This window comes from Mastigoproctus giganteus, chromosome 2 (genome assembly GCF_048544385.1).
Source record: "Mastigoproctus giganteus isolate SK-2022 chromosome 2, ASM4854438v1, whole genome shotgun sequence".
In the NCBI taxonomy this organism is placed as follows: domain Eukaryota; kingdom Metazoa; phylum Arthropoda; class Arachnida; order Uropygi; family Thelyphonidae; genus Mastigoproctus; species Mastigoproctus giganteus.
This window is the reverse complement of record NC_143576.1, coordinates 25,881,938-25,898,281: the sequence shown is the minus strand read 5'-3', so window position 1 is coordinate 25,898,281 and position 16,344 is coordinate 25,881,938. Positions and strand designations below refer to the sequence as shown.

The following is a 16,344-nucleotide window of genomic DNA, read 5'->3' as shown; positions in this document are numbered from 1 at the left end:
ATATTTCATCAACAGAAAGATGGCAATGACATTTCATGAATCTGCATCGGCAATGGCGAGATTTGAAAAGATAGATCCTGACAGCGAACGATTTTTAAAAGTTAAGAGGAGTAAATGATATGCTTGCTTGCTATAAAGAAATCTACGATGAAAAGAAAAAAAAACCACCATCCAGTCATCCATTAATATGTTCTTTAGTAAGGTTGAGCGGCTGACCCCTTCTAAATCTCCACAGCCCTCAACCTCCACAGCAACATACTTGTCAGCTGAAGATGTCGAGAGGTAAACGATGCTCGAGAGGTAAAACTTACCGAAGTTATAAGTCTCCACTCTTTTTTTGTAAAATTTTGAAATTTTTTTTATATTGTTTTTGTAATTTTTCCTGTGCATGAGATAAAATATTGAATAAATACAATAAATGTTTCTATTCACATATTCATTGAACATTTTTTTTTGATTCGATCAATTTAGCAACCACAGTTGCGAGTGCTGTACAAGCATAAGGGAAATTCTGACATGTAAAATCCGACTTACATAGCATTCCACAGAACACAACCCTTACGAAGTAGGAGAGTTCCTGTGTATATATATCAAGCATGTGGTATATGTATTTTGTATCTCGTCAAGTTTATTTATATGTATTATGCTATTCCATTACATTTGTAAGTTCTAAGTAATTATATCAGATAATAAATTTATCTAAATAACAACCTACGTGATTCAAACTTTCGAACTACCTCTTTGCCACAATTATAAATTAAACAAACATTAAATTCGATAATCCTAACTTCCCTGCACATTTGTCAGTTCCCCAACCACAGACCAGTGTACATTAATTGTTTCTTTTTTCATAATAGCATCTGGTAGATCACACACTGAGACTAATAGAACTGAAGCTGCAAACATCTATTTCTTTATACTTAATAATACCAAGAAGTAGTGGATAATTGTCTACTAAAACTTTCAAATTTTATAATAACATCATTTTTAAATTACAGTTTGTACACCATATAGTAGCATGCAGCCATTAAGTGACTATATTCTTCCACTGCAAAAAAATAGTTGTATACAGTAAAATGTAATATATAATATAATTGTTAAAATATATAATATAATAGTTACAGTGAAATGTCAAAAATATAAATGTATTTTTTCTAGAATGTTGCCTAAATTAGAGAATGCTTTATGCTTCTGCATAGTTTACTAAAGGTGGAGACATACTGCACTAGAATATGCAGTTTGCATTGTACCATTTCTGCATATGAAAGGTGATAAAAGTTATTCTGCATATGAAAGGTGATTTCATCCTATATCAATGTTTACGCTTTGATTAATTTATATAATAAAAGAATAAATAATTTTTGCAAATTTATAAAAAAAATCTTACTGGTCGAGATTTTTTCCAAGTAGCAGTAGAAATTTCTGCTAATAATGCTCTGGCATCAATAACAGCTTGATAAATACGTAACTGCATCCCATCTGATGCCACAAAACAAGCACTGGGCGAATTGGATATGCTTCCTAGAGTTGTGCTGAAAAGAAATTCATAACTGCAATAACAATACATACAGATGATAAATAAAATTAGCATTAGCATTTAGCATTAGTAGAAGCATATGATGCAAGAAAACAAGCTTATGCCAGCATCAGCCAAAAAAAAAAAAAAAAAACTTCCGCTTCACCCCACCGTTCGTACGAAATACCCATCCAGCTGAGCCTTAAATTTATTTAGGCTATCAACTTCCACAACAAGGGATAGAAGTCTGTTCCACCAACTAACTACCTGCTGGCTAAAGGCAAATTTCCGCACAATCTATTCTACATCTGTCATTCCTCAATTTGAATTTATGCCCTCTCAGGTGATTATTCTGAGCAAGAGGCAGAATCCCATCAGCATTAAGCATGCTCAAACCATTCCAGGCTTTATATACCTCTATCAGGTCACCTTGCCGGTGCCAAGTCTCCAGACACTGCAATTTGCAAAACTTAAGCCTTTCTTCATAACCCTTTGTTTCATTCACTAATCTTGCCCATCTCTGTACTCGTTCCAGCAGCTCTACATCCTACTTGAAATGAGGCCTCCGGACCTATATACAGTACTCAAGGTGTGGCCTGACCATTGCCTTATACAAGGGGATAATCACCTCCTTATCCCTGCTAGAAAAATTCCTGCATATCATTGACAAGACAGCATGAACTACTCTTGCAGACCATGTGCACTGCTCAGAAAACTTCATATCTGCCTGCACAATTACCCCCAGGTCCTTTTCATTCTCTACCACTGTCAATGTGGAACCACAGAGTTGATACGTTACACTGGGATTACTGCTTTCCATATGTAGTACTTTACATTTGTCAATGTTAAACTTCATTTGCCACCTCTCAGCCTATCTGCTCAGCTTTTCTAGATCTGTTGCAGCAGCATACTGTCATTAGTGTCATTAACAACCCTGCCAACCTTTGTATCGTCTGCAAAATTGGGCATTAAGCCTGACATACCATCATCAATATATGTAATACAGAAAAAAACAATGGACCCAACACCGAACCCGGAGAGACTCCACTAATAACATTAGCCCATGAAGAGCAGTGTCCATTGATTACCACTAAACCATCCCTTTATACATAGCAGCAATTTGCCTCCAATGCCACACTGCTCCAATTTGTGCAGCAGTCTTCCGTGTGCAACAGTATCCAAAGGCTTTTTTATGATGCAAATATATGATATCAAAGTTATTCTTTGCATCCAGTTCCTTTGTGACTACATCATAGTATCCAATCAAATTGGTCAGACAAGACTTCCCCTTAAACCCATGCTATGTCCTAGCTATAACTGAAGTCTCGTCTAGATTATTCTACAATGCTTCTTTAACCATTATTCTACAATGCTTCTTTTCCCTGGAACAGCAGTTAAACTAACAGGTCTGTAATTACCTGTGCCTCCCTTTGATCCTCCTTGTGAATTGGGGTCACATTTGCAGATCTCCAGTCCATGGGTACCTCCCCTGAGTCCAGGGAAGCTCTCATAATTATGGCTAAGGGTTTGCTTACTTCCTTTGCCGCCTCCTTTAATATAACTGGATAGATTCTATCCACCCCAGGTGCCTTCCTTGTGTTTATCTTCAACAATTTCTTCTCCACTTTACTTTCAGTTATTACAAGATTATCTAGCTTACTGCCAGAGTTTAATACACCTCTGGCATTCCCCTATCTGAATAACTTCTCATGTGTGAATGTAGATGCAAAATATTAATTTAGTTTGTTAGCTAGCTGAGCAGAATCATCAACAGTTGAACCATCGATATCAAATGGACCAATCTGATTCATCCCGTTCCTTCTAGTAGAGTTTACATAAATAAAGAACTCTTTGCATCCTTTGCCAAAGATTTCTCATAATCTGTCTTCGCCTGCCTAACCTCCTTTGTGGCTTGGTTACAGACCAGCTTATATCTGTCATAGGCTTCTGTGTCACCTGTTATTTTATATGTATCCCATGCATTTTTTTCTCTGTCATGTCTAATTAGTTCATCCGACATCCATTTAGGCCTAAATCTTGAACATTTCTTTGTTGGTATGTAAAGCCTAGTAGCTTCCAAGATAATTCAAATTCATTCCAAATTCAAAATGGGAAGCATTCTTTGAATGCTTCCCATTTTGAATTTGCTGTTGGTAACATCATCAGTTGGTCCCACAGTATAGAATTTAAAAATTGTCTGAGACCATTGTAGTCACCTTTACGAAAGCAAAAAATCTTTCCCTTTACCCTTGATGGTAGTTACCACTTTGAGTAAATCCCACTTCAGCACACTGTGATCACTGCCACCTAGTGTTTCCTTTATCTGCAGATTCTTAATGCATGAAGAATCACTACTGATAATCAGATGAAGAGTATTACTCCCTCTAGTTGCCTCCCGAACAGGCTGCTGTAGAAAACAATCATCCAATAAATCCACAAAAGCCTTGCTAGTGTGTGAGTGACCAACCCACAAATTCCAGTCAATCTCTAGGAAATTAAAATCCCCCATTATAAGACACTGATTTACTGGCCCACTCTATTTCTCTGCACAATTGCTCATTATACTCATTAGATTCATTAGGCCTTTAACACACACCTACTTTCATTTTTCCTTTCCCAGTGCTTATGTCACACCAAACAGACTCAACATTGCATTGTCCACCAACATCACTTTATGTGTTTCCTAACTAACAGCATAATGCTCCTCCCTTCCTGTCCTGTCTATCCTTTCTGTATACATTCCCCAAATTCAAATTCTGCACTGCTTATGTCTGTGTGATGCCACGTCTCTGATATCCCAACAATATCTGCCTTTGATGTTTTGACTAGCACTTCATGCTCATCGAATTCATTAACTATACTCCTAGCATTGGTGTACATGCACCTGTTTCTATTCTTAGTTACCCTAAAACAGCCCATGTATTTACTTGTTCCATTACGACCAGCAGTCCTGGAAATACCCATTGCCTTGCTTTCCAGGTTGCTTGCACTACTTCAATAGAAGTAGTGCAAGAATCAATTTCACCTCTGCCAGTGGCTACTGTTTATCTATTAGTCCGTGTATTCCCCCAGCTAGCAGTTTTCCAACCCACCTAACTCTGCCTGAATAGCAACAGCAAATATTCTTGCACCCTTTCTATTTAAGTGTATCACATCCCTGTAGAAGCAGCCTCTCTTGTTAACAAGCACAGATCAGGCTGAGAAAAATTCTAACCCCTTGAACCTTGCACAATCTCTCCAGGGCCGAATTGATCAACAAGACTCTCATCATATACTCCCTCCTATCGTGTCTATGCAGAATTGCAGACACTTTCAAATTCAACCCTAACTCACGGCTTTTTTTTCAGCATTGAGAAAAAAAACCCACAGCTTTTTTTCATCTTGGATGTGGTATAACTAGGGATTAACGGTATCACACTTTTAATAAATACTGTATACTGTACACCTACAACTAAAAAGGAACCCATTACTGGGTGACATAATGACTCATATCATAATCTTGATGTAATGTAAATTGCAACTTAATGTGCACTTAAGGGTAAAGGCTACTTTACTGAGCAAAAATACAGGCCGGATCATTTCTACGAAATGATTATAAATTTCAGTAAATTTTGGAGACGTTGGCAAAGTCCGTCTTATTGGTCAATTAAAAGTGTCACCAGAAAACTAATACACATTTTTTCTAAAAAACCTTTACGAATTTAAATACATAAAAAAAATATTTTAAAAAAATATATGTAGGAAATAGCAAAAAAAAGTCAGAAATCTTTGGAAATAAATCATTACAATTATTTGTACCTAAACCAAGCCCGAACATTGCTCGTTGTTACCCAGCCTGAGGGGCAAGCCCAGGCTCGTGCAGACCTTTAATAGAGATTGTTTGATTTTCCAAAATAAGAGGTTGTTTACAAGATTTATTACCAATGCTACGAAATTTTCTATATTTGCACCAATGTGCAAACTTTTCTTCTTTTGTCTTCCCCCCCCCCCCCCCACACTTCACCAAAATTTTGCTGCATCCTTCTAGAAATTTTTCCAAAGGTTTTACTCTTTTAGCATTTAAACAATAAATTGCAGGTATTCTTAGATGATTTTGTTGGAGAGATAAAGAGAAGGCATCTCAATATATAAGCTACCTGTGACATGGGTGAAAATTTTTAACTACAAATAAATTGCTATTGCTCTCTGAATTACTTTGTAACTATTATAAAAAAAACCCCAAAAATTCTAATGTTACCAAACAGAACCGAACAGGAGAACATTAATTACTGAAACAACACTAAATACATGAAGCAAACCTGACAAACCTGAAAATGTTGTGCATCAATAATACGGAAATAACTTTTAGTACCATGTGTTTCTCCTTTATCGAAATTAAGACATTTTCTTAACCATACAAATACAGTTATTCAATTCTCCACCATATTTAGGGTGAAGCTCAAGGTAAAAGTTGTCTTTCAAACACAATTCCCCTTATTGGCATAAGGAAGTGAACCAAATATAATTTTAGTCAAATTAAAGAAAAAAATATATGTACACATAGCCTTGAAGGTATTCTGCATCAACAAAGCATTTAAAACAAATACTATTCTTTAAGTTGAAAGAATTACAGTAAACCCTCGCTATTCGCGGGGGTTACGTTCCTGAGAAATGCCGCGAATACCGAAAACGCGAATACTGAGTTATGGCTCCCATAGTAATAAAGGGGTTCCGTTCCAAAGTATGAAATATATAAGAAAAACTAGTCTAAAATTTTGTCTATGTATGTATTATATGTACCTTCATAATATGACTGTACATGACAGCACATAGTGAAATGCAAGCATATGGCATCGAAATGAAAATAAGAAACAATTTAATATTAAATGTAATATTTATTAGAAATTTTAAACAAATCTTTCAAATCAGCGCCTTTGCTTGCAAAAAAAAAACATCCCGTCAGTGTGCTATCACCAGTTTCGCTAAAGTGTTGATAAAGAAGTTTTGCCTTTTCACGAATGATGAGTGAACTTAACGGAATTTTATTTTGAATTCGGTCTTCTATCCACAGATTTAAAGCTTTTCCATTTTTTTAAATTTAACATTACGAGTTACAGAGCAAATTTTTGAAGCAATTAGCGCGGTTTCACGGACACTACGGCAGATTTTTTCTTCCGATTTTTTGATTGATCGTACCGTTGACTCATTGATTTTATAATGTTTTGACACTGAGGAGACACTTTCACCATTAGAAATTTCGTCTAACTCAATTTTATTCGCTAGTGTCATCACCTTCTTTGATATTTTCACATTTCTCTTTTTATTCGTAGCCATATTTTTGTAGGGGTTAGAAAGAACTTGACCACAATAAAGTCACTTTCTTCCGTTAACGCACTCGAAAAAGTCTGTTTTACACTGCAAAACGGTAGAGTTATCATTTTTGTAAGCATATCAATTTATAAATTGATAAATTTATTCAATTTATAAACATATAAATTAAAATCAAACGACGAAACCTTCCATGACTAACACATACTGAACAAGGATTAGCGAGAAACATCCCCGCTTGCGATTTTTTCACCCCTCTCCCCCACCCACTGAGCACTGTTTTGACTGGGAAAGATAATTTTAGCCACGCCCATGTTTTTTTTATGGCGGAAAATATTCACGGCGTTTTAAAATTCACATTTTTTCAGGTTTCATTTTATATTAAATCGGCGATCGCGAATTCGCGAAACCGCGAATACAGATACCGCGAATAGCTGGGGTTTACTGTATAAGGAAAAATTAATTTAATTAAATACCTCATATATATATATATATATATATATAAAATAATATAATATAAATACCTCATATATAACTTTCAATTTAAATAGAATCTGATCTATAGTAGAGCATGTCTACTAGAACAACTGTATGACTGTGCAATCTTTTCATAATATAAAATATTTATTTCTAAGAGATGTCTTTCTACAGATTAAAAAGTTGTTTTTTTTAATGATGCTGGATAAAGAATACTGGGCAGCTAATCCAGTAAATGTTGTGTCTGAGAGAAACTGAAAGATTATGAAATTTGAGGGAATGAAACAGTCGTGAGGACTGCATTATTTATAACTGTCTGATAAAATAATTAAATATAATGTGTTAATCATTTTAACAAATATTAGTATTAATTACTAACTTCAAAGCAATGATCATATTCAAAAGTGTGTATACCTTGGGAGAAGTGTTGGAATCCAAGCAACATTAGCAAAAGCAGATGTTTCTGGGGAATTTATTCTTGCTAGTTCAGTAATTCCTCCAGATTTTGAAAGAGGTCCCACCGGATCAACTTTCCATAAAATAAGCTCACTACAAAACCCAGCTTGAAGAAGACCTGAATTTGAGGGACAGCATGGACTAGATGGCACAGACACATTTGATGAAGGAGTATGAGCAGAATGGCCTGGAAGGTTGTGATGAGATGTTGTTAGCAGAAGAGGTAAGACTGGATGACATGTTATATCATTTATTCGAAATCTATGACCACATACCCGTGAAGCATGCCCAATACTTAGAACCTGCAATAAATATTTAATGGAAATTAGAAGGAAGGCAAAAAAACTAATAGGGAAAATTTTTAAATAATTCTTCAGTAATTCCTAAGTAAAAAAAATATATTATACAATTTCATTTGAATGTAGTACTAACTGCAATACATTCCAAATAAACAGCAATTATACTTTTCAAAACAGAGAACTACTGTTTAACGTGTGATGGAGAGAGAGAGAGAGAGAGAGAGAGAGAGAGAGAGAGAGAATCTTTATTGCAACCTTTGATTGTAACAGTATAAAAGGTTAAATAGTGTCGCACTTTCCCTTCACAGCGAAAGACCAGGGGTTTACAGATAACAGGTATTAAATAACATGACATTAAAGAACAAAACATGATAACATTAACTGATATAGGGAATTTACATAAGACAACATGGTGACGAGAACTGGCATTAAACAAATTATATTAAAAAAATTACTAAATCTTACCATGAGATTTAGAACATTAAGCTTAAATAACCAAATGACAACTCATACATATACGATTTACATATACTATTGTCCTCACGGTTCTGGGGGGGGAGCAGCAAGAGCAGTGCTAGGCTCATTTCCCTGTTATGTTCATTTGTTAATAAAAGAATAAATAATTCACAAGGATCTCCAAGTAGTGATGAAGGGTATGCTGTCTTTGGATGTGAAGAAAGGAGGCTTTTCCTTGTACACACTGTCTGGACCAATGTTGAGTATTCCTTACTGGGAGCAACCACGGCAGTTTTGTCTAGATGGTTGTGATTGGATGTAATGCTTTGTGAAAGGATGGTGGTGTCACATCTCCAGGGGTCACCAATTCCAGTTTTAGTTAAGCAGTTTGGTGATTTGCAGATACAGCTGACAGTTCGCAGTCTAAGATGTTTGTGGGGACAAGTATCCCACATTTATATTGTCAGTTGACAGCAAATTTCTGAAGATTGGAATTGATGTCCTGGACTTGTCTGAGCATCTGGTATGGTAGGAAATGATCTGATAAGTGGAGGTGTGAATGAAGTGGGAAAATAGTTGGGGTAGCTCTGAGCTGGGCAGGTGGAATCCTCTGGCCACAGAGATCCCAGAATGAAGGAGACGTGATCAGACCGGTCAACATTTTTACTGTGATTACCAGTCTTTTTTTCATCAATGAGAGAGGGCAGCCTAGGGCTTCCCAGGGCCGGAGCCATTTTGGCAGAACATGGTTAGCCATTTGAGGAGCCAATATTCCGCAGCCCAGATAGGTTTTCTGATCATGGGTGCTGCTGATGCCCAGATTTCAGCTGCATAAAGTAGCAGGGAGTATATAATGGTCCTGACATATTTTGTTCTGTGACCCTGTCTGAGATATAATGCGGGTGTTGTTTCGCTTCCATTTCAGGTGTGCCACATGCCTAATGAGTTTGTTCAATGTGCTGGTTGAATCTCAATTTTGTGTCAAAGACAACCCCCAAATCTAAATGATATGGAACAGCCGCGATGGAAACTCCACTGATATTGGGTGAGACAGTTGTTGTTTGTTTCTTCAGGGAGTAGAGCATGCACTTAGACTTTGCTGGTTTATGTTCATCTCAAGTAACTCATTTAAAAAAAAAAGTTCACCTAAATCTAATAAATATCTAAAGGCATGGTATTAACCTAACCCTAATTCTTAAAAAAATAGAGACCAAAGAAGTATCAAATGAAAATTTTTTTAACAAAACACTGCACTAAATCATTTCTACGTAAATTTTTAGCATTTTTGCAAATATCTTTTTCTGGAAAATATATTAAACTGAATAAAAATCTAATTTTCTTTACATTTATTTTGAAGTTTATGATCGATCTCTCTCTCTCTCTCTCAAAGTTTTCAACAAATTTTGATTATAAAATTCAGTTGGCTAATTGCTGACTCAAGAATTATTTATGATATGAATTTCAAATCAACAATAAGGCATATCTGTTTCAATTCTTTATAATTTCAAACTTACTTCATTGAATCCATTTCAAATAGTATTCCTAAAATACACTTTATAGCAAAATTCAAAATGCCCCATTTTTTAATTGGCATGTATGCTGTACTACTGGGTTTAGGTTGAATTTCATCATTTCTAAAGATTCTGTTCCAATTTTCAGATGATGCTTTGTAGGAATATATCTGAATGATCCCCAGGAGGCCAAATTATCATTTTACAACTTGGTTCTTCTGGTGTTACAACAGATAAAAAATAGAAACGTTCTTCAATCAAATTTCAATTACGTTGGCAAGAAGTTGATTTCCAATGTCCTGGTGTAACACCAAATTGGAAAGGCTTATTTGAAACTCATTTTGAAAGCTGCAACCTCAAACTGGTTCTGAAAGCTATTACCTTCCTTGCACTGGATCTTATTTCCAGAATAAATTAATTTATTACTGTTTAGCTTTTGTTTGGCTGTAGTTCACTCATTTTCATCTTACTAGTTTCTATAATAACTAATATTCTGATATTATACTGACCTAGTCCTCTACTAATTTCACTCAGCCAATTTAAGCTTTTATCAGTGATGTTTGTTCCAGTAGCAACAGCTAACACTGCATATCCTGGTTACCTGACAAGCACAACTAGGCAATATTCCAGTTGATATGAACTTCAGCTTACATTTTATCCATTTTGGTAATCTTAATATCATACATTATGCATTCTCAATATTCTAGAAATCAGCTATATAACTCAGCATAATACAGGTTGACCATCACTAATCCGGCTCCACTGCCAATTCGGACATAATTTCCACGAACGTAATTTCAAATTTCCTGGGTCGGCGCACAGACCTGCCGCTACTGTTTTGGTGGCGTTGGTTGCAATATCAGCTGTTGGCGTGAACTCATAAACATTGGCAAGCCATTCCCACTTGTTTTTCCTGCATTTATTATTATAACCTGCTCACATTTAGCCCCAGCCATGGTTCCAATGCATAAAGGAAGTGCCTCACGTAGTGTAAAGTGCAAACACCATTCATTGTCTATAACAAATAAAGTTGAACTTCTGAAAAAACTCGACAGCAGTGTGTGAGAAGTTTAACTCTGCTTAGTTGAAAATTCCAGCAATTTCTCTCTGTTCCTCTTATTTTAGTAATTTTCTTTTATCCATTCCTTTTTTTTAGATTTTTTTTTTTTTTTTTTTTTTACAACACAATTATACAAACTTGCAGAAAAACACAACACAACACAATTATACAAACTTGCGGAAAAACACAACACAATATGATGGATAATAGAGTGCACTAACAAACTTGTTTTCACAAAATCTTTAACAATACTAACAAACTTATTGCAACGTTTGAGAGTTTATTTTATTGCAATTAGTTTTATTGCAATGCTCGCCATATGTGCAATAAACTAATCGCAAACAACCTTCATATGTATGCCGTAATAGCGTCACATGTAGGCCGACATGACTTCTCAAGAAATAAAGTAACCTAGTGGGCCACATATATGCGAAATACTCTTTTTTTTTTTTTTTTTTTTTTGATATTTTAAGCGAAAAAATGACAACACTGCCATTACAATATTTATTTTAGAATTACTGATCAAATTATTTGCAAAATATTTTTTGGCCCCTGGGGAATTTTTTTCTTAAACTAGCTTGGCAGTCAATGTGTTAAAGGTAGGACGAGGTAGTTAGCTGTTCGGTAAACTTTATGTGCTGAAATAACCAACACTGTATGAAACCTGTATGAAACCTGTATGAAAGAAATACTTTTGCTATCAACAGATCCAAACTAGGGTTGCCAACTGCTGAAAATGACTTCTTTGATTAGTGTGCAGGAAAAAATTTCTGGACAACCAACAATTTCTATGTACACATTTTCATATTATATAACATGGTTTAGTGTGCTAGAAGTATCATGCACTATCTAAAATAAATGTATAGCACTTCCACAGATATACTAGAGGGGAGCACTCATGTCTCATTCTCTCTAATATTTTAAGGTGTACATGGTATATATGATTAAATAGTCTTCAACAGTGAATTTCTATTGAAATGCAGGGATCTACACATACACGTGTGTAAAATTAGTATACACAGCATATCATAACAGGTGAGATCCACTTCAGGGTGGATCTGGAGCCTAAAAACAATTTTAAAAAGTTCATATAAGCATAGGTCTGATTTCGCCTTGTTTACAAGTTACAGCCATTTTTGTGTTCCAGCAACTATCTGCTTATGTTTACAGGAAATGGCAAAATGACTAACATGCTTATCACAGACCTTCTCACCAGCTCAAAAGCTCCAGATTTCTGTTGGATTTGCTTTTCAGATGGGTCTACCACCATCTGAAACTTGTTTTCTAAATGAAGTTTCCACAAGGCATTCATGTATAATGGTCTTCTCATTTCGAACATGACTAGGGAAGTCTTCTCAATACAGACATCTTGCCTCAGTTGCATTGCATCTAGCAAGTCTATACATGAAATGCATGTCTGCCATCTCTCAATGTGAATAAGCCTCCATCATCACAGCAAATACACAGTATCAAAATGTTGATAATCATATCCAAATGTAGTGCCCTTGTCAGGAGAACTAACTGAAATCACTCAAAGAACAGTATGGAAAAATGTATACATAACCGCAGCATGGCACTCTCCGAGATATCGAGCACTGTTTTCAAACAGTTGAATGGAGCCAACTATGCTAACTCAGTTTACGGAAAGAATTACTAGAACGCAAACAATGCTTGTAACTCAGAAACAAGGCAAAGCCTGTTTTTGGGTCCTAAACCCATCCCATTGCTTCCACATGTTATGATATATCCTATATATACTATACAGCCACTCCCTGATTAACATAAGGATTGCATTCCACGGAACTCTACGTAAGTTGGATTTTACTTAAGTCGGAATTTCCCCCATGCTTGCGCAGCACTCGCAACAGTGCTCGCTGAATTGACAAAAAAGAAATGTTCAACAATATGTGAATAGAATTATTTATTGTATTTAATCAATTTTTTATCTCATGCACAGGAAAAATTACAAAAGCAATTTAAAAAAAAATTTCAAAATTATAAAATTACAAAAAAAAAAAAAAGAAGAAACAGGCATAAAGTCAGTAAGTTTTACCTCTTGAGCTGCGTTGCTAGAATTGACATCTTCAGCTGATAAGTACGTTGCTGCAGAGGTTGAGGGCTGTGGAGATTTAGAAGGGGTCGGAAGCTCAACCTTACAAAAAAACATTAATTGATGACTGGATGGTGGCTTTTTCCTTTCATTATAGATTTCTTTGTAGCAAGCAAGCATATCATTCACCCCTCTGTTAACTTTTAAGAAGCGTTCGCTGTCAGGATCCATCTTCTCAAACCTCACCATTGCCATCTCTCTCTCTTGATGAAACATCTCGGCTCCTCATTTGGTTCACATTGAGCTTCGTCAGCATTTTCTTCTTTAATTATCGCTGCCTGCGTCAATAAGTTCTTCGTTAGATAATTCCTTCTCTTCTTCCTCTTTTAACTCCTCCACATCTTTAGCATCACCCTCCAATTGAAGTAGCTCTGCAACCTTTACAATCTGTAACCTCTTCATATGATTCATCTTTCTCAAATCCTTCGAATCCTTATACGTGCTGTGGGCATATTTTCTTCCATGTGCCATTTAAACAACTTTTAGTAATTCCACCCAGGCCTTATTAATGTTTAAGATGGCGTGGTAAATATTGTAAGCTTTGCAAAAGTTCCAATGAATAATTTTTCTCACTATCTACTGCAGACAATGCCTGAGCCAATGTTGTGCGTAAATAGTATGCTTTTAAATTCGAAATAACACCCTGATCCATAGGTTGGATGAGTGAAGTGGTGTTTGCCGGTAGAAATGTAACTCTCACATTCGAATTGAAATCATCTATGTGCATAGGATGTCCAGGAGCATTATCTAATAGAAACAAAATCTTGAAAGGAATGTCATTGTCCTTACAATATTTTTCAAAAAATCGGGAATGAAGCAGCATTTAAACAAATCTTCAAAGAGAGATATTGTTATTCATGCTCTCTGGTTCGATCGGAAATGCATGGGTAGGATGGTTTTATTGATGCCCTTAAATGCATGAAGATTTCCAGAATGGTACACAAGCAGTGGTATTAATCTGTAATCTCCTGCTGCATTAGGCCCAAGCAAGAGCGTGGCCCTATCTTTTGAAGCCCTGAAACCTGGCATTGTCTTTTCCTCTTTGGCAATGTATGTTCGATCCAGCATTTTTTTCCAATACAGAGCAGTCTTGTCAACATTAAAAATTTGTTGCATTGAATAGCCGCCTTCATCAATAATTTTTTCCCACACATCAAAAAATTTCTCTGCAGTTTCAGAATCGGCACTGGGGACTTCACCGCATAATTTAACGTTGTGGAAACCAGCGTGATGCTTGAACCTATTACACCACCCATTACCTGCCATGAACTTGGCTTGGGGTCTGCCTTACTTATCCTTAATATCTTCATAAACAGTTCTTGCTTCTGCTTGAATGGCCACTGGACTCTGGGGCACTTGCTTCTGAATCTGATTTTCCATCCATATTATTAAGAGCTGTTCCATCTTCGATAGCATCTGAACACTGTTTTGTGATCATTGTTGATCTTAAGTGTGTTGATCCTTTGACATGTTCCTTTATATGCACACTGTCCTTTAAAATAGTATTCACTGTTGAAGCAGCGATACCTAATTCCATGCAATTGATGACAAACTTTGTCCTGCTTCGTACTTCCTAATCATTTTTATCTTCATTTCTAAATCAATTTTGTTTCATTTCCTGGCATTGCCATCACTCCGTTGGTCCCTTTCCTTTCACCATTGTGTAGTAAGTAAATAGGAATGACGAGAAGTTTCTGAAATTTGTTTTTTATATGATTGAAGATTTCAGTGAAGGGGAACTCATTTCACCATAATACCAAAACGTACCCGCTGAATTCCAATTATCAGAATTATTGCAATGCAATAAGATCGAGTTTACTACCCATTTATAATAGATTGTGCTAACAGAAAAGCCCAATAAACCAGAAAGTTCAAATTGTTTTAATTGTTCTTTTGGTTGTGACCTCAAGAAACGTGCTTTAGAAAAATATCACAAAGGCGTTCAAAACTGATTCTTATAAAGGGAACATATGATAACGATGAAAGTGTAGTGCAATTTCCATTATAAATATGACCTTTTGGAGAGATAAGTAGCTTAGTAATACAGCAAAATTTTCAACTTCCAAGGACTTGGAACAAATTACAAAAAAAAAAAAAAAACAATATGCTATTGGGTTCACATTATATTTTCACAATTCCTCCATTTATCCCTACAGATGCAAAATACGTTTCCATATTTTTTTCAGTTTGCATCGGCCGGCAAAAACTTATGTAAAGTTGAATTTGCGTAAGTCGAGTATTACGTAAGTCGGTGAGTTCCTTTATACTCATTAACCTTGGTACAGCAATAAAAGTATGGCAAGGTATGGGCAATAAAGCTTCCAGACTGATGCTGTTGCGATGTTCGATGAATTTGAAAATAAATGGAACTGGTGTATTGAAAGTCAAGCTACCTCCAACAGATGGTGGACAGAGATTGTCCAGTAGGCTGAGAGGTTGCAAGTAACAACCAGTTTCGTTAGTAGTACTAACATTCTGAGTCACAGTTTTGCAATGGAGCAATAAACAAATATCAAAATTTGCTTTAAACTGGGAAAATCTGCAACATAAATGTATGAAATGTTAAAACTGTTTATAGTGATTAATTTTTATTGCAGTGTATCTAAATGGTATAAGCAATTCAAAGATGGGTCATCATGAACACGATCAGCAGGTTATTATTATTAGCCATATGGTACAAGGAAGCCTGAGGCTTATGCTGCACCAGCCAAAAAAAAAATTCTCCTAGAGTTACCCCCTGTGTGTGAGAGAGAGAGAGAGAGAGAAGTAGAAAGGCATCACCAAGAAAGAGAAGCATGATGATATCCAGCTCAGGACCCTGGGTTTGCCAAGCCCATACTCACCAGATGTGAGTATGGGCTTGGGGATATATCATTATGATAGTTGCTGGTCATGTTCATGATGACCCAGCAATCTCTCGAAATGAGGACAGAGCAACAGTTTGAGAAATTGTAGCAAGAAATCATCATTTGACCATCATAATGATGGAAAATGAGTTGGATATGAATAAGTAGATGACTGTCAAATTCTACATGAAGATTTGGGGATAACAAAAGTCTCTGCAAAAATTTTGCCACACAGCCTTATGGATGAGCAGCATGTCATGTTTTTCATCAAATGGGTTGATTCCCAAAGAATTCTGTACCTGAAGG

At 35.9% G+C, this 16,344-nt stretch overlaps 1 protein-coding gene across 3 annotated transcripts in view; it reads right to left on the bottom strand.

The window, feature by feature from the left end:
• Rbcn-3A (rabconnectin-3 alpha) overlaps positions 1 to 16,344 on the bottom strand; it is a 980,796-nt gene that overhangs the window by 688,615 nt on the left and 275,837 nt on the right. For all 3 annotated transcript variants that reach the window (XR_016547873.1, XM_090388469.1, XM_090388476.1), the window contains exons 15-16: positions 7,715 to 8,058; positions 1,388 to 1,532 (exon numbers count right to left, since the gene is read on the bottom strand). Coding sequence is in view for 2 of the 3 variants with exons in the window: in XM_090388469.1 (XP_090244595.1) it covers positions 1,388 to 1,532; positions 7,715 to 8,058 (489 nt within the window). In the remaining variant the exon portion in view is untranslated. The remainder of the gene's footprint in view (positions 1 to 1,387; positions 1,533 to 7,714; positions 8,059 to 16,344) is intronic.